Below are 22,710 nucleotides of genomic sequence, written 5' to 3' on the forward strand. Positions count from 1 at the left end.
CTGAGTCACCGCATTTTTGCGCATTTTTTTTTTGTTGTTACGATTCTTAAGCTATAAGGGAATATCACAACCTATCGTCATATTCGTATCGCGTGGGACAATACGATAACCATATCATCGAGGGGAGAAAGAACAAGAAGTGTATCAATTGTACAATACATAGACCGATGGCTTAGTAGGAGCCTTACATTAGCGATCACTGAAGACTCTAGCGATAATCACATCCATAAGGAATTAATTTTAACGTGTTACTGTCTACTGTTATATACAACATGTACATAATAATTGATCAATACTAATACTGAAGAAATCGTTACCAAAAAAAAAAGAGAAGAAAAAGCATAGCGAGAAGTTAAGACTTTTCTGTCAGAAGCACGCTCGTGGCTCGTCCGATTTCGCATCCGGGCGCCAAGGAATTCACTTCCTACGAGTGTTTTCTCAATCGAGTCGCGCCATTATTGGGATCTTATCTTCGCCCGACGGGACAGATCTCTAGGAACTCGATTACAGGCATGCAAGACTGCGAATTACGTCAGATCGTCTCGTCCGCGAGCCTCGTGGAAGTGTTAATTGGTGGCTCGTGCCGCGCCGCCGGGCCGCGTCTAAAGAAAGCGGCAGATCGTCGGCGATAAATAGAGAAAGAGCCGAACACATAAAACGCCTGTCTCCCGCCGGCTGTATCGCCGGCGAAAGAAATTACGAGGATTGCGAGGGGCCGCGATTCTCTCGCGTTGCGTTTCATCATCATCATCATCAACATCATCATCGTCGTCGTTGTCGTCCGACTTTCAAGTAACCGCCTACGGATAGAAGCAGCTAACACTACGGCGTTTTGTAATTACATGACGCGCCCGAGATGCGATTTCCCGCCGCGGATCGTCAGCAAGTGTCTACGAACGTGGCGGTGGATCCGCTGGCGATCTCCGCGTACTCCTGTCTGCCAGCCGAGCAGAGCCTGCTGGAGAAATCCACCTCCCGTTTTCTAAAAGCGGGACAGAGTTAGGTGTATACGGGAAGGCGGTAGCGGGCTAAAATAATAGATAGAGCACGATCGGATTACATTAGATCGCGCTCCGGTTCCTCACCCTCTGCCCGGCAGGTCCATGGCGTCCACTCTGACGCTGTTGACGTACAGGCGGTCATTGCACCAGAAGAAGCACAGGGACCTGGGCTGCAGCACGTCCATGTCGTAGGCCCAGGACAGCTCGACCCGCCTGATCTTGCCGATGTTGCCGATGGAACCGGTCGGGTGCGCCACGACCATCCGCGCGGTCGACCCGTGCTCCAGTTTCATGTAACCGCTGCGGCAGGAAAACGATGTCCGGTCAAACGACGGCGGGAAGAAGAAACGGAAGAAGAGGACGGAGCGTCGAGCGCGAGATTAACGCGGGCACGCGAAGCGTAAAATGAAATAGCCGGGGCCTCCTGATCCCCGTCGCCGCGCGACGTAGACGAATGGACGCGGCGATAACGGCACAAATACTTGCCTGGGCGTGAGATCCATGTTGCGTATCACACCTTTGTCAGCGTGGAGAGTGACTTTCATGAAGCCCTGCACCCAGCTCTCCGCGGTCGGCGGTCGGGCGAGGTTGATGGTCAGTCTGTAATGTCTTCCTAAAAGGCGATTACGATCGGTATCAGAGAGTACTTCGAGAGAAAGAAAGAGAGAGACGAGACGTCGTTCGCTGCTTTTATCGCGCGCGGAGAAAGTTGCGTCTCTCGCGATAGAGAAAAGCCGCATTGCTCGGTAGATATTCTTCGCATCGATAGCGGGGAATTAACGGATGCCTGTACGGATCGAATAAATCTCGATCAAAATTAACGTTCGCACCGGCGGATGGGGACTTTGAATCGCTGCTGCGATATTTCTCGCGCGACACCTTTACGATCGGAATGCATCTATCTAAAAGCGCGAGAGTGCATTGTGATGGAAAGCTGATAGCCCCGGCGGTGTTCTTAAGCAGTTATTACCACTGGGAAAGTTAATGGTCGTCGATTTTTCGTTCTTTCACGCCGAAATGACTGTCCATCGGTATTAACATAGTTTTACATATTGGCGCTATCTTATCGAAGATCATGCGATCAGCCTACATTACATATCTGTACCAGATATCGAATATGCGAGAAACAGTACACGGCCGAACGCATTCCCGTTAGCGCCGTTTAGAAACCTGCTCAGCCGCTTCGCGCATCCGACGAGCACTGTATACTCACTGCAATACGGATCCTCCTTGCCGGTCATGAAGAAGAACTTGGAGCCCAGCAGGGACGAGACGTCCTGCCCCATGGCCTGGCGTTTCACCAGGGCCGGACTGGTGTCCGCGTGATAGCCCATCACGCCGCAGCTCAAGCTGTTGTTGCTCTTGCAGGAGAAGCACTCGCCCCGTAGGAAGCTCGCGTAGCTCGAGCACTCGTGCGCCACGTACTGGCACTTGGAGTTGATGCTCTCGATGAAGAGCTTGAGCGCGCGCACGTGGTTGCAGGCGACCAGGACGCGCGAGGCCTCCTCGAGGCCCTCGCGTATCAGAGTGAGCGGCAGCGACGGCGTGGTCTCGCTCAGATCCGTGCAGCCGGGCTGCTCCTTGCCGTTGTTCGGATAGAAGTCCAGATGCCCGCAGGGCTGGCTCATCCCGTACCCTGGAAGGCCTTGCCATGTACTACGTTAGTTTGGAGAACGTGACCCACGGTGCGACGAGGCTCCATTTATCAGAGGATTCATCGAAACGACGATCGAATATAAATAAAGACCTTGTCTCTCTATCAAAAGCCGACACCGATATCTTTGCTTACGTACAGAGTCGAGATCTTTACCTTCCCCTCTTGATAAGGTTTTCAGCTACGAATCCCAAGCTGAGATTTCACAGAGATGGACGAGCCTAATTCCCCCCCCCCACATTTCTTTTCCTTCATTAAATTGCGCGTAGTTCACTATGTCTTTAGCTCATTGAAGGTATTTGCAGTTTCGCTAGATCGTCGTCTTTCGGGTCGTTCCGATCAATAGAGCCTCGCTAGGTGTTCGTGTTACGCACGAGCACGACGAACGCGGAGTGTCCGTTGTGCGTCGTTTACCTAAGAAAAATATGCTCTTCCCGTCGGTGTGAATTACGTCCACCAGCCGGGCGTCCGTGTAGTCCAGGCGAAGGTGGCTCGGCATCCCCTGGAAGTACGGCTCCGCGGGGTCCAGCCCGGTGATACGTCCGATGTTGCCGCCCAGTTTCTCGCCCGCGTAGCCAGCCGTGTGGGCACCGAGGCTGTGCCCGATCAAGTGCACGTCGTCCGGGTCCAGGCCGTAATTTGTCTGGATTTAATCAGAGTCGAGGATACAAATGTGTAAATATGATATTTTTCTGGGATTAGAAATAAAAGTTATTTTCACGTTACGGCGTTATCGCAAATTTCCGCAACTATCGCACGTTGAAGTAAGTACCGTGGCCGTCCCTTATTTTCAGACATTACGTTCGTGATATTTCATTTCGGTCGTGCTGAGGATCTGACATTATCTGTCGGCGGACGTGAATTTAATCCAGCTTGGGACATTCCTTACTTGCAAGTGCTTGATGAGGTGAGCTAATTCGAGTCCGACCAGCCTCGTGTTCGCTGTCGCTTGGGTATACAGAGGTAGGCTGCCACCTGCCCAGTCGACCACGATAACGTTGTAATCGCCGTGCACCAACAACTCGCTCCTCATCTCCTGCGGGCGTATTTCGAGGATAAATGCCGGCTAAAGGATTTTCGCGTATTGCTTAAGAGCTGCGTCTGTCGTCAGATGCAACTGTGTCACTGGGTCGCGTATTGTATTTCGAGTGTTGCATGTATATTCGAGAACACTGACGCAATGTAGCATGGAAATACGTTTCTTTACCAATACGTCTAGCTCGCAATAGACGACGACAGTCGGGCGATGGAGATGCACGGTGCAGGCTAATCTTTGGTAATTAATAAATAACATGGGATCGGTATTATAAGTATGACAGTTTGATTGCGAATACGTAACGTAAGACTTCGATAAAAAAGAAAAAGGTCCGATGAACGAGCATCTATGTTGCAACAATAAAAGGGTAAACTTACCTTGACCCAGTTGCTGAGTGGAGTGTCTATAAAGCCATGTATAATGAATTTGGTTTTTCGTTTAGGATTAAAGTTTGAATTTTCGATGGATTTATCCTTGGCCACTTTTAAAATCTGTCCCTGGGGAGGGAGAAACAAAAAGAACGCATTATACACATTATTAAGCGTACGTTCACGCGGCTCGACGAAAGGAGTCGATTACTCGACGAGCTCATTCGAAAACGTTGCTCTTAGATTCTGAACGCCACGGATATACATTTCATTTTCTTTATCGTTCGCCAGGAAGGACGGGCGCTAATAGGAAAAGTTCCATTCCGCAGGCGTGTCCCGAGAGGGAAGGAATACCAGTAAAAGTTCGCGATAAGCCGGGGATTGTGCTTGCTAATTGCCGGGCGTAATTACACAAAAGTATTTATTTTAATTTCATGATTCAGCGATTTTACGCGAGGCGAGTGATGTATGCTTGCGTGCACGGTTATGTGGTAGGTATGTGATTTCACCGCGCGCGTTATGTCTGCTGAAACCGCAGTTCGATACCTCGCACGGACCCGCGGCTCTCTTCCTCCTCGGATACATCCATTAATTCATAAATCAAAGATCTTATCTTTGTGCACGTAGGGAACAGCGCGCGTGCGCCACGTAGGCACCGCCGCGCCGCGCCTGCTCACCGACACGTGCAGTCTTGTTTAATTGATGGCGCTAATTAAGATATCCATGGCCATTAAATATTCACAGCTGATCCCCGCGATAAGCGGCGGGACCAAGGGATACTCCATCCGGTTATTCTTGTCGCGGGACGGAACCACAGGCTTCTATACATATACTAGACGGCTACATTTACCCCACGCATACTACTTCATTTACCTAATAAGACATGGCAGAACTCTCACTTTTCAGCTCGAAGGTAGCAGTCTAGTAGAAGAAAGTCTCCTATTATGAGATAGGATCCTAATACGGGACAGCGGGGGTTCTGGGGATGAGGACATTTGCATACTTAAAACATTCACAAAAACTTGAAACATACTTAAAACATTGTTAGATTATGTAAGCGTTGCGAAAAAAGATTTGCGATTGAATTTGGGTGGTGAAAATCTGCTAGATCATATTAGAAACCTATCACACGATAGAGGACTTTCTTTTATACACACGGAGAGATTTTTTTTCCATTTATTCTGAAAATCATGTAATCGTAGGACAATACGGCATTTCGAAGAATTTTATAAGAGTTTTTCGAAATTTTACCATACATTTCACTGGTAAAATTTCGAAAAGACGCCCACAAAGCTGTTCAAAAACGCCTTGTTGTCCCACAATCATTTTAAGAGAAAATTCTCTCCGTGTAGAACCCGACAGGCTTTTAATACAATTTCTCACGATGCGTGCGATTATGCCACGCGGAAGCGGTTTACACCGTATCCGAATTTACTAGCCGTGAAATTCCAAGTCGCCGATGAATTTCGATCTTCACCTCGGTTTCACTTTCGCGTTACGACCAAAACGCCAAGCGTGCTTTCGATTTCAAGGCGCCGCGATTGTCGCACGAATATTTATATCCGAGGGGCCGCCGGCCTTTACTTACGTCTAGGGGATTCTGATTCGTGTAGAGGATGAACCTCGTGTTAATAACTTCTCGCGGTAACGGAAACACGTTGAGGGGTCGATGAATGAGGTGGTACCAGCTCCTGGTGATGTTTAGGCAACCCAGCTCGTCGTAACAGCGCGTCTCGTTCTCGACTGAAAGAAATTGTTCCTTCATTGACGCGTTAAGTTTTCTCTAATTTCGATTAAGTTTTGCTCTACGTTCGTGAGAGCCGACAATGAGAAGAATTTTATAGTTGGCAAAAGATGCGAAAGACAATAAATCTCGATATATACTTAATATACATGTCAGGAACATATGCATATGTTCCTGACACTGTAAAGAGGGACGAATCGTCTCTTTCTCATGACCGAATTATTTACAATATTCTTTACAAATATATGTAATAACAGGTCGTAAGTTATTACAAGAGCTATGATAGGAGTTTATTGAATAACTATTACAAAAATTCTTAGTCTTCGTTTTATTTTATCTTAGAATCTTAGATAAAATAAATATTTCGCTTAGTCTTCGTCAGTATTATACATACCTATAAGTATTGACATATAATTTAAATGAGACGCAACGTCTCATTTTCTATATAACATCAATGTAGACTATGGCAAATTGTCGATGGTAAATACATTTTAAAAACCCTACGGTGTCCATGACGGCGAGCACAATGATAATTCCAAAGAGTGAAAGATGAGTAATAACTTATCCTTTGTTGAGCAGCGAGTATCCAAGATATGATGAAAAAGTCCGGTTATGTTCGGTTTATTTCGTTCTTAAGATCGGTGCAATTTAAAAATTGAAAAATTATATATTCTTTTCGCCCTTGCAGGGTGACGCCTCAAAAACTGCGATTTTCTGTTAATTTCTTACTCTGACAAAGGTTGGTCGGTGACTCTTTTATGATATTATTATTTTTTTTAACGGGACACTAGCATTCCAAGGAATCAAAGAGGTAAAGCATGTATGTGGGACTTGCATGGCCGTGAAGGGGTTAACGATTACGATTGGATTCTCTAATCTGTCCGTGATGGTACTTACAAGGCAGCCAAGGTATGTTGACTTCGATCCGATCGCTGCGCGCCCACTGCCAAGGGTCCAGGATTCCGGCGGAGCAGATAACAGGAGTCAATGCGACGAGGAGCAGGACCAACGCTCCTTCGCCGTTGTCGCCGACTCCTCGTCCGTTTATGCCGCTCCTCCTCATCCTGCAAGGGCGAAAAGAATATATAAAATCGGCCACGGTCGATTTGCACGGCGAGACCAATGCCTGACTACTGGACGCCTCAATCGCGTTGCTGGGGGACACCTGTTCACTCTACTAAAAACCAACTTCAAATTAGTGCAATCTTCTCAGAACAACGGAGGGGATTGTTTTGATGGTAAATAGAAATTCACATACTGAAGATTATTATGCAGACGTTACGCGCTCAACCGTGAACGCGCGCAAAACTATTATAAACAAGTACGACGGCTGTATTGGGCAAATATCGCGCGTCGGGATTAAATCGCTACTGAGTATTTGAAAGGATGATCACCGAATCTAAAAGCGCCGCGCGCGGTATTGGTGGGAGTCGAACAGCCTTCGATTTCTCGCGAGATACTCTGAAATTTCCGATCGTTATGTTTAGGGGAAAGATATTCGACAAGGTTGACTGTGCGTGTGCGCATTCAGGTCATTCACTTGAAGTCCTCAATGTTCACGAAAGAAAAAAAAAACGAATGTCCTTCGAATCGCCGCGTTTCTTAAGGCCTGTGTCCACGATGCTAGGAACTTGGTTCGAGTTCTAGTTTACGAAAAAGCAGCAATTCTATTAGCTACACATTGCTTAGACCGAGATTTTGGATCGAGTTCTAGCATCGTCGACACCATGGCTTTACCAGAAGTTTTTCATGTTGATTTTTATAACACTTTTTAAATTTACGTAGAATTTCTTAGATTCTAATAGTATATATTTTTTTAAGAATTTTGTAGCACTATTTCCGGCAGGGTTCCGAGACCAAATACTCGACTCGGGTATTCTCGCTCGTTATAGGCCGTCAAAGTAAGGTCTTGCTACGGATGCATTTCTAGAGTTTACTTCGACCAGGGGTGCTTTCGCGACGTAGATCAAAATGATCCGGATCAAAATGATCCGTGCTATGATTGGTCAAAACTGAAATTTCGTAGCATCTCATTGAAATTTTATTCAATGAAATTCCAGATTTGACCAATCATAGCACGGATCATTTTGATCCGGATCATTTTGATCTACGTCGCGAAAGCACCCCAGATCGCGCGACCGTAACTTCAAATCCGGGTACCACAAATTCGACGCGTTATTCCTGAACAACGTTTGTGCATCCGAAGCGGGATGTGACGCGTAAGGCGACGTCAGTAACATTTATCTTTACGGAACCAGACCTTTGTCTGCTCGGACTGACGTCCTAATCACGCGATGTACGCATACGCGTGTATACCATTATTTGCGCTACGATATTCGCGCCGCGTGTGATTCGTAATGTCATGTCAGCGGCCGCGACAATAGAATGAGGAAGAGGAAGACGAGACTCCGTTAACGTACTAGACATTTCAATGACATAACCGGCGTATCTGCGTACGTTTGTTACACCTTTCCGTTTTGCAACAAAGAAAGATTGTTAATTGCGTATTGTCGAGCAGTAACCGCGTACCAATTGCAATTATCCGATTCGCCAGTTTATCGGACACTTTCCTGCACCCGTCGGAGATTCGAGCTGTCGATTGTTCCACTTGCGGCTCCCTCGTCGTTCTTACGCAACGTAATGAGGATGATTATGTCACTTGCGCGAGTGTCGTGCCTCATTGAGCCTAGATTATGTCACACGCGTGTATTGCACTTGCGTGGAGTGGGTTCACGCGTGCAGGGACATCGCCGGCTCCTCGCGAGGAGCGTTATCGCGCCGAGTTGCCATTGATGGTCGCGCTTTCACCAGGCCATTTCGGTCGTTCGCTTCAGGAAAACGCGCGTGCACGCAACACACGGCGTCAATCGATTATCGGTTTAAGTGCGCCGCCTCGTAAACAGGTAGATCGCATTAAGTCGATTTGTCGAGATCAACGATGTGGCACGGGAGAACGCGAACGTTATTCGCTCGCGGAAAAACACAGCCGGCTAATGGCGTAAGGAGCCGCGGGGAGGGAGAACCGATATGGTTTCTTGTTTACGGAGAACGTTATTCGAACCTTCTGAATTTTACACGTGAATTCGCGGCCTGAATTCGAGAGCCTCGAGGCGTTCGATTTCTGCGCCAAGATATCGGGTTAATTGGTAGTAAATAAGTTCCACTCAACAAATAATTACAGAATCTTCTGAGAAATCGGCGTTAATTACGGTATCTAATTAGTTTGTCCGTCGCAAGCGATTAGGAGTGCATTAATTACTACCTGTACAGTTATAATGTTCTTTAAAAGTAGAGGAAAGTCCTCTATTATGATATAGGCTTCTAATACAAGATAGCAGGCTTTTAAGGGGATCCTAAAACCGTTGGCGAACTCGATCAGATAAGATAGGAGACGGAATTGAAAACGTCAATTATCGACATTTTTAATTCCAAGTTCCACTCGGTCCGAGAAAATGTATAGTCAATCAATTTGCAACTTTTACGAAAAAGCAGCAATTTTATTAGCTACACATTGGTCTCATTTTGTATATGTTTGTTGACTAGCCCGCCTAGAGAGAAGGGTGGTCCAGGTTCAAACCCTGGCTGAGTAATATTTGGTAATATTTCTCGCAATAAATTTTCTTTATTATTAAAATTGCCAGATACGGTCAATAAAAATCACCGATGTTGTTAATTACTGCTGGCGACGTTTAAGAATATTCTCATTAGTTATCCTAGTAAATTATATTTTCAGCGATTAGCATCAGGGAGGCAAGGGGTACGAAAGCGCGTTTTGGAAGGGGAGCCGCGAGGATAATTCGAAACCTGTTGCGGGACGAATATGGGCAGCGCCGCGTGGATTGTCGTGCGGTATTTTCTGCATTCCGCAAACGAGCAGCTGCATATTCCGCGCATTCGGGGACCCCGGGATGAACCCTTTTCTGCCACTCGATCGCCGTCGACGGGCGCGTTTCACTGAGTCACGCGCGTAACAAAGACGACCCGAACGGCGCGCCGGAGCGTTTTACTTATCACGCACGTACGTCGCGTTTTCGAGTTGCGCGTACGCAGAAGCTGCTCGGTCAACCGCTCACACGGCCTGCCTTTTTGCCTTTGTATCACCACTTTCCCTCCGACTTCCTAGAGGCGGAATACTCCGACGTCCGTCGCAAACGCTCTCGGTCTCTCGTATCCGAACGGCCTGGGCGACATTGATGCGGTAATTATCGCGGTATAAAAAAAATACCCCCCTCAAGCCAGTACCAGACTACGGATTGAAATTGGGATTAGATTGAAAGTTGACCAATCACAGTAAAGTCTACTAATCTCAAGTTTGGTAACTTTTACTCTAATTGGTCAAATTTCAATCTAATCTCAATCTCGATCCGTAGTTTGATACGGGCTTTAACGTCAATCTCTTATCTTGGCTGTTCCTTTATCAATCGCTCGCGTTGCCATGACGGATCAAGATGATCCAGGACCGACGACGCGGTCGTGATGGATGTCGGTCGAGTCCTATTCTTGGTTTCGTTCGGAAATTACAGTTTGGTATTGTTTTCGTGCTTTTTATTGCCTCTGCCATCACAGTGCTCTCGGCAACTGTCACGACGAAAGAAAACCGGTCCATCCCTCCTCCCTCTCTCTCGCGCGCGCGCTTTCTTTCTTTCTTTCTCTGAGTCGAGCCCCGCACATTTCACCATTTGCTTCGGGTATTAAATAATTATTATTTCGAAAGCGGGAGAGTGTATATGTAATCGCGGCGCCAGTCGCACGAGGAAAGGAGAGGCGCGTCGTCGGCCTCCGTGTAATTGTGGCCCAGATTCGGCGTCCTTCCCTGCGGCAATGCTGTACCACTTCCTTGTGTATCCCTCGCGCTCTCTCCTCCGCTCCTTCTCTCTTTCTCCGCCTTGCCGTGCGCCCTCATCTGTAACGCGAGGCGATCGTCGGCGTAACGCGCGGTCACTTTACACATCCCCGAGTCCTTTTAGGGAGTAAACTGCTGGCCGAAGGTTAATTGATTCTCCGTCTCTTCTTAAATAACAAGATGGAAAAAGATAGGGAGTTAACCGAACTCTGGCTAACAGTTAACGTTTGTGAAACTGGCCCTTACGCGGCTCGACTCGCTCCTGGACTCTCGCTTTTCATTCCGTACCCTGCACAAAAGAGATTTCCGGGTCCAATGCTGTTCACGCCTTTATCGGAAAATGGGACCGATATGACGACAATATTTATTGTTGAGAAAGGAACACTTTAATCTTGCAAGACGATGTTGCGTGCGCTATAACATTTATGCCCGTTTCTACCAACGCGGATCAACTTTAATCTCAGTTTAAATTACCTCTCATCTTTTTTAATTCGTAAAAGGATACAAAGTAAATTGAACCGAGACTAAAGTTAAACTGCGTTGGCAGAAGCGGCCTTTAGCGAGAAGATTTATTCCAAGCAAGAATGTAAATGCAAGCTTAAATTTATACATGTTACTTGTCTCTCAATTATAGTAAGTCAATCTTATTTAGACGATTCGAGAGAGGAGAAATTATTGACGCAAACTTAATATCGTTTCATTTTTTTTACTGCATGAATGTTTCTAGACGCAAAGAACACATTGCAGATTAGACTTTAAATTTCTTTTAGAGTACGGTAAGTCCGCCTCTACATTTTCGCGGCGCACAGTGACGTAATTATTTTGCATCCAATTTCTCTTGGATTTTCAGTGGCTTGTTGGTTCACGGCAGAAATTACATATCGAAGAAATGTTGCCTTCCGCCTTGTCTTACAGATACATAATCAACAACGAGCCGTCGCGTTTCTCCGCGACACACAAGCGAGAACTTTTCGCGAAACTCCGGATGATTTTGTCTTCTTTCTCGTATTTCTTTTTGTCGCCGGTACGTGCATCTCCGCAGTTTTTCTCTGTTACGCGGGCAACGAGCTGCTGCGACTGATTGTACAGGAAGCGCGTATTCTCTGTCGGTTCGCGAAAACGCCGCGTTCTTCGCATTTACGAGTATTGCGACACGCGACGTGTCTCTACCGCTTTCCGTGCAAATCCGTCGATTCACGTGTCGCGCGCAAGATCTTGAACCTGAAAGATCGAAGATCGCGCGTTCTCCGTAAAGGCCGAATCAGACTAGCAATTGTCGACGCTGAGTGGAGGCTAAACTGGGGTCAAAATATTCGACTCGGGACCGTGTGAAGAAATTCGTACACCTGAGTATCTTGAACGGTCCGAGGATTTTCGATCTTGAGAAAGTTAAAAGAAACCAAATAATACTGTTTTTCGAATTAGACAAAAATGTCGAAATCCTGAATATTTACAAGGTGAAGGACCGCGCGTAGGTCTCGCGCCGGTTTAACGTACAACCATGAAAGTATAATTTCATTACATTCTACGAGAGTATAATTTTGCAAACGAGTATTCATCAATGATGGGCATTTTAATGGAATGTGGGGAAGGTCATTTGCTATTGCGACATCGGTCATCGTCTTATCGTCTCTAAAGGCTCTAACGAATTCCGATTCAAGTTCTCGGGCGAGGCGAGATATCGATGACTCATCCGCGTTTCGACGAAGGATGCCGTTTTGAAACCGGGACGAAAGTCAAGCGGTGCCGTGCGAAGAAACGAGAGAGCGAGGCGCGTCGCAGCATCATCTCGTCATGACCTAATCCAATCTCCGAGGCAAGACAGGAGAAATTCTTCTTCCGATCTTTTGCTACGTAATCGTACCTTTCTTTCTCCCCCCCCCCCCCTCTCTCTCATTTCTCTCTTTCCGCGAGTGCGAGAAAGAGAGAAAAGTCGTTCGTGTTTTTATGCGTTCTTCTCTTGCGCAACACGCGCGCGGTCGTAAATTCGTGCGGACCCAGGCATAAATTTCACCGTGCTGTCTCATCTCGGCTCGGCCCGGCCCCCGGCTCGCGCGTCCCTTGCATCGCGTCGTCGCGACGATAATTCAAAGACAACCTCCACCGGCCAGGTCTCTGCTCGTGCTGGTCGACGTAATTCGGTAGCGAAGCAAACAACTCGTTTTCGGCGGCCGAGGACCCCCGTCTCCGTTCCCTCCGGTGGTTCGCAATCGCGCGCGCGGTGTGCAATAATAAAAGTTCCGTGCGATGAGAAAGAAGCCGGAAGATGAAATCCGACGAAATCGAGGAAGTCGCCTGGTCCGCGCGAGCGTTACGCGTTTCGACAGCCGGCAATCCTTGTGCAAGAAGCCGCGAGCGGATAATAACATTGTCACCTTTGCCTCCCCCAGTGAGACCACTGACGTCTAATCAACGTCGAATCAACGTCAATGAGGTCGGAACTGTGTCCCAACCGTCGGTTTTTGAAAACAATTGAAAGTTTTGGAACTTAATTTTTGTATAAAATTTTCTACTAAAATTAACTTGTGCTAAAGTAGAGCAATAACACATTGCGCAAGAAATTGGCCAATGATCATTCTTCCCATATTCGACTGTGATTGGTCGATCTGTCGCGTTGCGGCTTAGCCGTCTTGCGTCTTGCGTCCATTGCAGAATAAGCTTAATGGAATTACGCGAGGGTCACGTAATCGCGTCCTTGCGCGGCGAAAAACGCGACTTTCCGCTCCCGGCGTTCGCGAAGGGAGGAAGACACGACCCGAGTTCGCGCGCCAGGCCGGAAATTGGGTTTTACGCGCGTAAGCACGGCAATTTCTCTCCGAGCAAGGCTCTTCGACGGCATTATTTATCGTCGCTAAATCGGAAAGCGGTCTTTCGCGTGCGTCGCGCGGTGAAACGCGGGCATACGGAAGCGCGCGCGTCGTTTCGGCCGAGTCCATGGAGCTGTTTCCTTCCTTCCTTCTTCCCTGAGGTCCTCTTAATTGCCGCGACAGGTCGCTTTCCTCGCGCCGCGAAATCTAATCTCGCAACACCTCGTTGACTCGCCGTCGCGCGGGGGTTCCCGCCGTATCGCACGCGCGGCTTCGTCAGCCACCGGCGGTAATGCGGTTGACGATAACGCTCCTGCGCCGCGATTGACAAGATTACGCGAAATCCCGACAAGTCGAGTCGTTTTACGGCGAACGAGTTGTTCAACCCGGAATACGGCGCGATTACTTTCACGTCTCGCGCGCCGATACGGCAAGGTTTATCGTTGCAGATAAGCGTGGTTGACGGGGGAGGGGGTTGGGGGAGGAAAAAGACGTCTTGTCTAGACTCCCAGATAAGACATTTGAACGCGTTCAAAATAATTTACGTAACGGCACACACGCACACGCGTGCGCGTGTATGTTTAACTTAACGGAAGGGTGATTAATTATTTCTTGCCCTATCTGAAGAAAATAAAAATTCACGTCAAAGTTGTTATCAATAGAAAACAAGCCGGAAGACGCCACGTTACTTCTCCCGTTCGTCCGACGAGACGCTGCCTTTCGGACTCAGAATTTATTCAAGTTATTCAAGCGTTATCTTTGTAATTTTTGTGGCAGTTACACAATATATTTCTCTCGAAATATTTTCTCCTCACTCCCGCCTCTCGCTTTCCCGTCACATGTGTTCACGCGCGTGCGAATGATGTGGCCCGAGTTACTCGTATTTGATCCCGGAATGGGTCGCAATTGTTCTATTTTGTCTTCATTTGGACCTCGGGGTCGGTTTGAAACTCCAATTTGAGGCCCAGACGAGTAACAACAATTGTGTTTAACCCTCAAAGAGAATACAATACAATATTTTACCCCCTTTGAAAGCTCTTAAGCCGAAGAGAGTCTACTGAAGCTTCCTTGATTACACTCGCATTGGCCTCTTTACTGCTAAAAGGTTTATAGCGACTCTTTTCAGGTTTGACTAAGGTGAAAAATTCAATACATTTTCTCCGGCACGAAAACATTAGTTCGACCTCATTGCTTCCAATTCAAAAATTGCACGAGGCTAAACTTCGGCCAAAATATTCGTACTCGGGGGGGTCGAGTGTCACGTCGCGTTGCGCGCTCACCGCGTCACGATTGATAGATAGCTTTCCAACGATCGGCCTTTACACTGACCTACATACCTGGCGTAACACAGCGCTGAACAACACCGTGTGTTCGCTGGTATTAGAGTAGCGGCCGGCCGCCTCGCAATCCGCGTGCACTCACGCGCACTTACAGAGCCCCTTTAATCGGAGTCTGATTAACTGGCGGCAGCTTTTGACTGGTCCTTCTGGCAATTCCCGAAAGAAAGGGAGAGGAAGCGACAAGAAAACAGAAAGGGAAGGAAGGCGACCCTTACAGGGAGAAAAATGGCCCTGTAAGTACTGAAAAATATGCGGTAATTAAGTACAGCTAATACTTCAGAAATCTTTGATACATCCGCCACCAATCTTATTCGGCGACTAGACCATGGTGTAAAGATACAAGGTGAAACATTGCGCATGTAACCAATTTTTGGGGCAAATTGTTCATTGGCTCTTCCTGCCTTCAAACGCAATGATTTGCAGTTGGAAGGTCGGAGCAAATTTCTGATTGGTCAATTCGGTAGTTTGGGCCACTTCTGATTGCTTGACACTGCGCACCCACCAGATTGCTTCACAGGCTGAGTCTCCTCGGTTTACGCATCTTTGTTGCGACGTCACGGCCTCATGAAGATGGACGGCGACTTGGCGGTGAAGTTTACCAGCCGTTGCACAAGCGTTGAAATGAGGAACGCTCGGCAGACACGGTGACACGGCCTCTCGTGCGGTTGTGCGAAAAATCTCTCGGAGAAATTCTCGTCAACGCGATGCCGCGCTTAACGGCGGCGGCCGCGACACGCGCCGCACTTTGTAACGTTATGCCACGCATGTTACATGGAGGTCTTGCGATTCTCGGGCCTTTAAACAGCGTCAAATAACACGTAATCGTGAGCGACACCGCGTATTTCGATAGTATTGCATAATCGTATTTCTGGCGTTTTACATTGAATGTGCAAGAGAGACCCCAAGTCGAGTATTTGGTCCCGGAATGGGCCTCAATTATTCTATTCTGTCTGCATTTGGACCTGGAGTCAGTTTGAAACTCCAATCTTAGGCCTAGAAGAGTTAAGAAATTGTGTTTAACATAATTGATTTCTCGAGCGACTCCAGGATACCCAAACGAATGAAACGCACTGAATTCTTTCGATGACGACGCTGGTGGTTTCGTCAGAATCAGATTTTATATCCTGAATCCGTAAAGCCAAGACTAAAGGGTCTGAACTTCGTGAAGACTCCGTGAAAAGTCAATAATCAATTCAAAGAGTCACTCTTTGAATATTTTGATATTGAAACTTTATTCGGTATTTTATTGATAATCGTATCGTGATCCGTTTATTTATTCATGTTTTGGAATGTTAATATTTATGCGATATGCACCGAATGTATTTGGAAAGTTTGCATATTAGAAAATAATACATTTGGCGCTAAAGTAAAAAATGCACCGCAAAGAGATGCCAGCTCTACACTGAAAAAAATTTCTGGTTGAATATGGACGAATCAGATAATTCCTTTAGGATTTACCATTCCTGTAATCCTACAGAAATTCTGGTAAATCCTAAAGGAATTCTGGTAAATCCTAAAGGAATTATCTGATTCGTCCATATTCAACCAGAAATTTTTTTTCAGTGTATAAATATCGTATCCCCCGAGTGCATTTTTCGCGAACGTGAACCAAGGCCCGTTAATAAATCTTCCGCTTTTCACGTGGAATTTTCTCCCGTATAGTCGCAATTAAGCGCATTCGAGTCGCAAACGAGTTCTCGTCAGACTAATTGCTCCCTAGTTCGCGGAGCCATCGACGTACGATTTCCTCCGACGTCTTTCAATCTCTTCGATAAATCAACGCACACACCGCAAACAACGTACATACGTCAGTTTCACCCGCGATCTGCCGCTTCGGAGATGCAATGTCTTGACTTGTGCGCGCGCGCGCGAGTCTCCTTTTCCAGTTTACGTTTCAATTCGCGATTTGCCGGAAGCGCACGTGGGTTTCCGCGACGTATAACGACGGATCCGCGGAGCATTTGAGATAATTACCGCCGGGAAAATTAGCGAGATGACCCGGGAAAAAATGGAAAAATCTCCCGATGTATGTCTCAATCGTGTATCATCTAATTACTATACACATATCTCATGAGAGCCAATTCTAAACAGCGTCAGATCTACGGAGATCCGACACTTTTCTTACACGTTCGAGATTATATCTAACTAAATATTTCAATAGGACATTTTTAAGCCTCATCTACAATGTACTCTCTACGTCTGGAAACATTCTATTTTATATAAGCAAATCGAAACGTTTAAAAAACTTGTCGACAATGTACGACTGTACAATGTATGCAGTTTATCACCGTCCACAAATTTTTCAAACGTTTTGATTTGCTTATACAGAATATAATGTTTTCAGTCGCAAAGAGCACATTTGAGATCAGGCTTCTCGATCTCAATATAAAATCGAGCATTGAAGAAAAGTGTCGGATTTCTAAAGATCCGATGACTTTGTTTAGAATTAGATCTCGTGAGATTTAATTACAGATATCACATGCTCGAGAAATATGCAATGATATTTTTTCCATCTTTCCTCCGGGGAGACACGACAAAGCCGCCGCATTATTAACCGTCGCGCATTTACAGCGAGTACCGGCTGATCTTGCCTGATTACTCCATCGTCCAATTAATTCGTAATTAGCGCGTTGGGGTCGCGAAAAAAAAACATCAGTCGTTCGCCGCGATCCTCCCCTTCGACACGCGTCGGCGAGAATCGACGATCGCCTCTGATTCTCGCCCGCGATTCCGCTCTAACGAGGCGCCGCACGGACGCGGAAGCGGCGAGCGGATGCGCGCGCTCGCAAGAGATGCGCCTGGGCATCTCTCGGGAATGCATATGCACCGCGATCGCGAAAGTTGCAGCGCCCGCCGGGGGCCGAGATTTCTATACGTAATGACTCGCGCGCCATGTGCTCGCGCGCGATTTTTTTTTTCGCTCAACATTTCTCCGCGCCTCTCTCGCGGCGATCTCGCGCGGCTATCACGATTCAGCGCTTCGATGTCGCGTGCGTCACGCGCACCGTGTTCCGCTTTGCCTCCCCGTTCGTCGGCAGCGGCGCGAGATCGACAGGGCGGAAGAAAAAAAGGGCGAGACAACTGGGAAGACGGCGAGACAACCGACGGCATCGTGAGAAGCGAATAACCGGTTGTTAAGGGAGTGCTGGCGTGATTCTGCACCTCTTGCACGTTTTGCATCTAGAGCTGTCAATTCATGAAAACGTTTGTGTAATTAAGGGCCTGAGCAGAATGGCGGTCTTGTACTCTTAAGACATAAGACAGTTATTGTGCATTATCTCAAGACAAAGGCTTAAAGCAAAACATTGTCTTAAGCCAGAATGGCTGTCTTATACTCTTAAGACTTGTTTTAGCGAATAAATTTTTTGTCAGGCTTCTAAATTTAATTTCAGTGATTCCCCGCCGTTCCTTGGTTTAGTCCGAATAGTGGAACACTGTCGGTCTATACACAAAAGCTACATAATTTGTATATTACACAAATGTTTCCACGAAACAGACAGTTGTACGTGCAAACTCACTCCAGCATCCCCCTTAAGGCGTCGAGATTAGGGACCCGACGCGATGACGGAACAAGGAGGGAGGCGTGTCGGACGAGATCGGTGCGGAATAGAGGAAATAGCACGAGGAAATGCAGTCTGTTTTCAGGCATTCGCGACTTCCACGCTCTACAATTCCGCGTTGATCTGTCCAATGAAGTTTAAAGCGCAAAGTATACGTGCGCCGTGAAAATTTCGCCGCGGGCTTCCTTTTTCCCAGCCGCGCGTCGATCTCGGAAACACCGGTCCGAGCCAAAAGAAACGCTCCGATCCGCGCGCGCGCGCCGGTTCCTTTTCCGGCTATCGACAGTTTCCTGGCAGGTCTGGTGTACGCGCGCGCGCGAACGATAATTTATAAACGCGTTTCCGTAGGCTCGCCGAGAGCCTGAGCCGTCGAAATACCGTCGACGTAAGTCGTTTTCACGGTTCTCGCGCGCGGTCGACACGCGAGTCCGCGCTTTTGCGCGATTAAATGGGGAAACGGCGTTTTCTCGCCCGGAAGTGCCGCGCGCGCGCCGCGGAAACGCCGCCCGTATGGTACACAATCCTCGTGTGTGCAACCCGGCCCCCCGTTTATCGTCGTTGCATAAGCGACCGCGCAAGTGCCCTTTGCGAGTCTCGCGATGACAGGTACTGATCGGCGACGGGGAGATTCGAGCGAAAGATCGGCCCGCTTGCGACATCGCGCGGTTGTGCCGCGTTATGTAACGCGACACTTGTTGCACTGGTTCCCGGCACCGGTGGCGTCTCTCGCGAAATCTTCGTGCGGCGAGCTTAACATTTCTTGCGTCCGTTGTAAGCGAGAAGATAAATACCGGGGATATAATCGGAAAAATCGAGGCCGCGATCGTTTGCTCAGATAACGAGGGAACAATTTTTCTAAACGATCGCGAGCTCCGCGGCACCGAAGCGTGTCCTACGCGGTGCCGATTTCCTTCCTCATGCCGCTGCATCCGCGATGTCTCGAGAAACCTGCTCTCACGTTCCTCCGATAGATTCGCGGATACGCAGCTCCGTATGGACGGCGCTAAAAGTCGCTTCGCTTGAGCGTCGGGACGCGGCGAACAATGGGCGAACAATCAGCTTGCAGCTATTCCATAAAGTTAAGTCTAAGACTAGATCAGGATTACGAACCTTCCGCTAGCCGAGCGACTGCTCTTCCTACTGAGCTATCCAGTACCATGCTCGATACTCCTCTCACTTGCTTTATTTTTTATTATTTATATACTTTATTGAATAAAGTAGGAATAACGTGCTAACAGTAGAAATAATATATTCCACGTACGTCGTTAGACAAATTTGCAAGCGTCATTACATGACGACGATTGTTTTCGTCGTCTCGTTTACTTTGTGCATCTCGATACCTCGGACCTCGGATCCAAACGATTCTCGGACACCAAGACTTTTAAATTCGCCAGGACTTTCATCTCCCGACGAAGGAGACGGAGGGCGGAATCGATCTCTGCAAACTCGCCGACGCGGCGGAATGTTCAACGGCGGTTAATCATATCCCGCCTGCGCCGCAATTATTTCGCGGGGCATGACTCGCGCGCGAAAGAAAGGAGGAAAGCCGGAAGTGAGCCGCATTTCTCGCGGGCCATACAGCGATTAGAGACAGTCGTGCCGATCAGGATAGTACGCGCGAGTTCGGCACGTTCGGGACTTCCGCGCGACCTCGAAAGAAAACTTCCTCGTAGGAATCGCAGGAGACGATCGGCGCTGATTTAGGCTGGTTCTGCAATGGACGCAGAAAGTCGCAAGCCGCAAGAGATCGGCCAACGACAGTCAATTGTTCGTCTCATCTTTAGCTGTGACTGGTCGATTTTTTTAATTGCGGCTTGCGACTTGCCGCGTCTATTGTAGATCCAGCCTTAAGCTTATTCTACAATGGACGCAAAACGCAAGACGTTAAGCCGCAAGAAATCGGCCAATGACGGTCGATCATTCTTCTCATCTTCGACTGTGACTGGTCGATTTTTTTGCGGCTTGCGACTTGCTGCGTCTATTGTAGATTCCAGCCTTACATGGGCGACGCGCAGCCCCGCGGCTAGATCGGTTCGGTACGATCCAGCTGGTGGAAGGCCCGCGTGCACGCCTACGTGGGCTTGTCCGGAGAAAGTCCGCGTCGCTCGCCTACAACTCTATCCTCACATCCGCCGCTCTTTCCCTCGCCGCGTGCGTACGCGTTTTCCGAAATCCTGCTCTCTAAAAGTCAATCGGTGGATTATCACTGGAAACAGTCAATGTTCCGCAGTGAATAATTCAGTGCTGTACTCATAACTGTTTCTCTCTTAGTGTTCAACTGTTTTTTTTTTAGTGCACTGACTGACTTTTAGAGAGTCGACTTTTAGAGATCGCTCTCCTCGCGAATCACGCGGCCGGGCGTTTGAAATTCAGCTCCACGGCTGCTCCCGAAACTTTTCGAGATGCACTCGGTGAGTCCGCGGACGACAAACGGCTACAGGTTGAACCGAGCCCTTCTGTGCCGAGGCTACGAAGTGGATCGTTAAATTTTATTTGGGAGAAAGACGTTCTCTATCTGGGCAGAGGCAAGTCCACGCGCGTAAAAGTAACTCTCGAGTTATTTTTGGTTAGACAAGAGAAATAGTTTTTTACCGAGCGTGTCGGCAGGACTGCTTGAAAAGCGACGCGACTCGACATGCGTCGTGATTTCGAACACGTGTCTGGAATCGGAATCGTCTTAAGAGCGACGCACTCATGCGTCGCGTAAATGGTGTTTTCCAACGCGACATGAGTGGTTAAACGCCTAAGAAAGCGAGCGGTGACAAATGTAATAAAACGCAGCGATATTAGAAATTAAAATGATACCTCATTATATGCGTATATCTAAATTGCTACGAATCAAGTCGGGTTTCTGATTCGCATGCACGATCGGGTGACTCATGTAATCGCGCCATCAATTCGTCAAGGTCGTGATAGAGCGATGTAACTGCTCTTACGTCAAAATACTTTGCACACGACGAGAAAGAACCTTTGCGGATTCGCTATTTTGACAGTGGAAAACGTGACGCGTAAGTACGGCAAGTTATTCACGTTCTCAATGATTTTTTTTAAATTTACCTCCCTCGATCGTTTGCGAAATTCATCGCGAATGTCACTCGCCGGTCGCATTCAAGTTTCGGACTTATCAAGTTTTACAGTTGTAAGAGTATCTCAAGTCAATGTCTCCCCTCCGTCTCGCGTACATTCGGACTTTAATTGAAATTAAACAAAAAATGCCAAGCTTGTAGTCGACCGGCAATCCATATTTGCATTGTCGTTTTATTTTACCACTGGCGACGATAGGAGCGCGCTCAGGGCCGTTTGAATTAAACGTCAGCACGACGAGGGTCCGCGCGATCAACTCACATTTTCGCAGCCGTCCTCTCATGTCACGCGGCGCCGTCCCGTTGTCTTATCGGTCCATCGCGGAGATTTGCCACGCAGCCGTTCAGGTCGTCGCGCACGTGGTCCTCGTGGAGCTCGAGGCTTCGCATCACCCTCGCGAGCCGCCCCGTGGAATCAGCGTGGTGCGGCGGCTAATGCGGAAATTTCTACCTTCGTCGCCTACGCTCGGTTAATAGGCAGGAGGGAACGGCGAGAGGGCCGCTCGGGAGAGGAGCGGAACGTTGCGCGGTGAGAGGCCGGCGCTCGACTGCTCGAATGCAAGCGGGATTCGCAACCTGCTCCGGAATATCTGCCTGCCCACCACCGGGCGGTCCGCCACCCGGTGTCGAGGTTCAGCCGGGGGGTACGTGAAGGGCCCGTTCGGACCCGAGCGAGCGACCGGGGGGATTCCCGTTATTTCCCACCCGCGTCAACAGCGGGAGGGAGAGGAAAATTGCCAATGCTAGATTACCTCGCTCATTAAAGATCGAGAAGTAAAACAAGCCGATCTGCGGACGACGCGGCGCGGCGATAGGTGAAACGAACGCGGAACTCCGGCGCCGCGGCAATGACTTTGGGATAAATGATATATTATTTCCTGCATAATCTTTTTTTCAGTTCGTTAATTCCGTCTTTTACTTTTCGACTCGGCCGTGCGCTCATTTCAAGTTTGCGATAGACATTCGTGTATTTACGTGCCGCAGACCATTACCGAATAGAAAGTTTTCATCTGCTTTTTTTTTTGTACGGATAATCCATTCATATCGGCGCGCTTTGATAAGCCGGATAACGGGGCGAAATAATGGCGTTGCGTGAAATATTTCCAGATGAATTTTACTCGTATATGTACACTTTCGCTTAAGAGTAATCCTCGTCGCAACTGAATCGCTCATGGACTTATCGTGCGCGTCATGCAGTGAGGTGCGTTTGTCTATAAATTAAATAACTCGTATATCATATTGGGACTCTAGCTCAACGCATTTCCTTAACTTAG

The 22,710-nt window shown here is 47.9% G+C and overlaps 1 protein-coding gene across 2 annotated transcripts; it reads right to left on the bottom strand.

Annotated features, from left to right (window-relative positions):
- Positions 1–418: 418 nt before the first annotated feature.
- On the bottom strand, positions 419–22,223 carry LOC105567348 (pancreatic triacylglycerol lipase-like). 2 transcript variants are annotated; one of them, XM_012022154.1, is made up of 10 exons: positions 21,699–22,223; positions 6,701–6,867; positions 5,648–5,802; positions 4,069–4,188; positions 3,545–3,691; positions 3,070–3,298; positions 2,215–2,646; positions 1,488–1,614; positions 1,086–1,301; positions 419–982 (listed from the first exon to the last, which is right to left on the bottom strand). In XM_012022154.1, coding segments are annotated over exons 1-10 (1,698 nt in total). In that variant the 5' UTR covers positions 21,701–22,223; the 3' UTR covers positions 419–879. The 2 variants fall into 2 exon arrangements, with proteins under 2 accessions (XP_011877544.1, XP_011877545.1); XM_012022155.1 differs by having other exon boundaries at positions 2,215–2,637; positions 21,699–22,222.
- Positions 22,224–22,710: the final 487 nt, after the last annotated feature.

The sequence above is a fragment of the Vollenhovia emeryi genome, unplaced genomic scaffold, assembly GCF_000949405.1.
Source record: "Vollenhovia emeryi isolate VEMERY1.0 unplaced genomic scaffold, V.emery_V1.0 DF939138.1, whole genome shotgun sequence".
NCBI classification, from domain to species: domain Eukaryota; kingdom Metazoa; phylum Arthropoda; class Insecta; order Hymenoptera; family Formicidae; genus Vollenhovia; species Vollenhovia emeryi.

Excerpts from the sequence above, each read along its gene's own strand:
- LOC105567348 (XM_012022154.1), bottom strand. Across the intron at positions 1,615-2,214 it reads CAAGGAGGATCCGTATTGCA|GAAGACATTACAGACTGACC; the intron begins GTGAGTATACAG and ends ATCGCCTTTTAG. Across the intron at positions 983-1,085 it reads ATGGACCTGCCGGGCAGAGG|AAAACGGGAGGTGGATTTCT; the intron begins GTGAGGAACCGG and ends TCCCGCTTTTAG.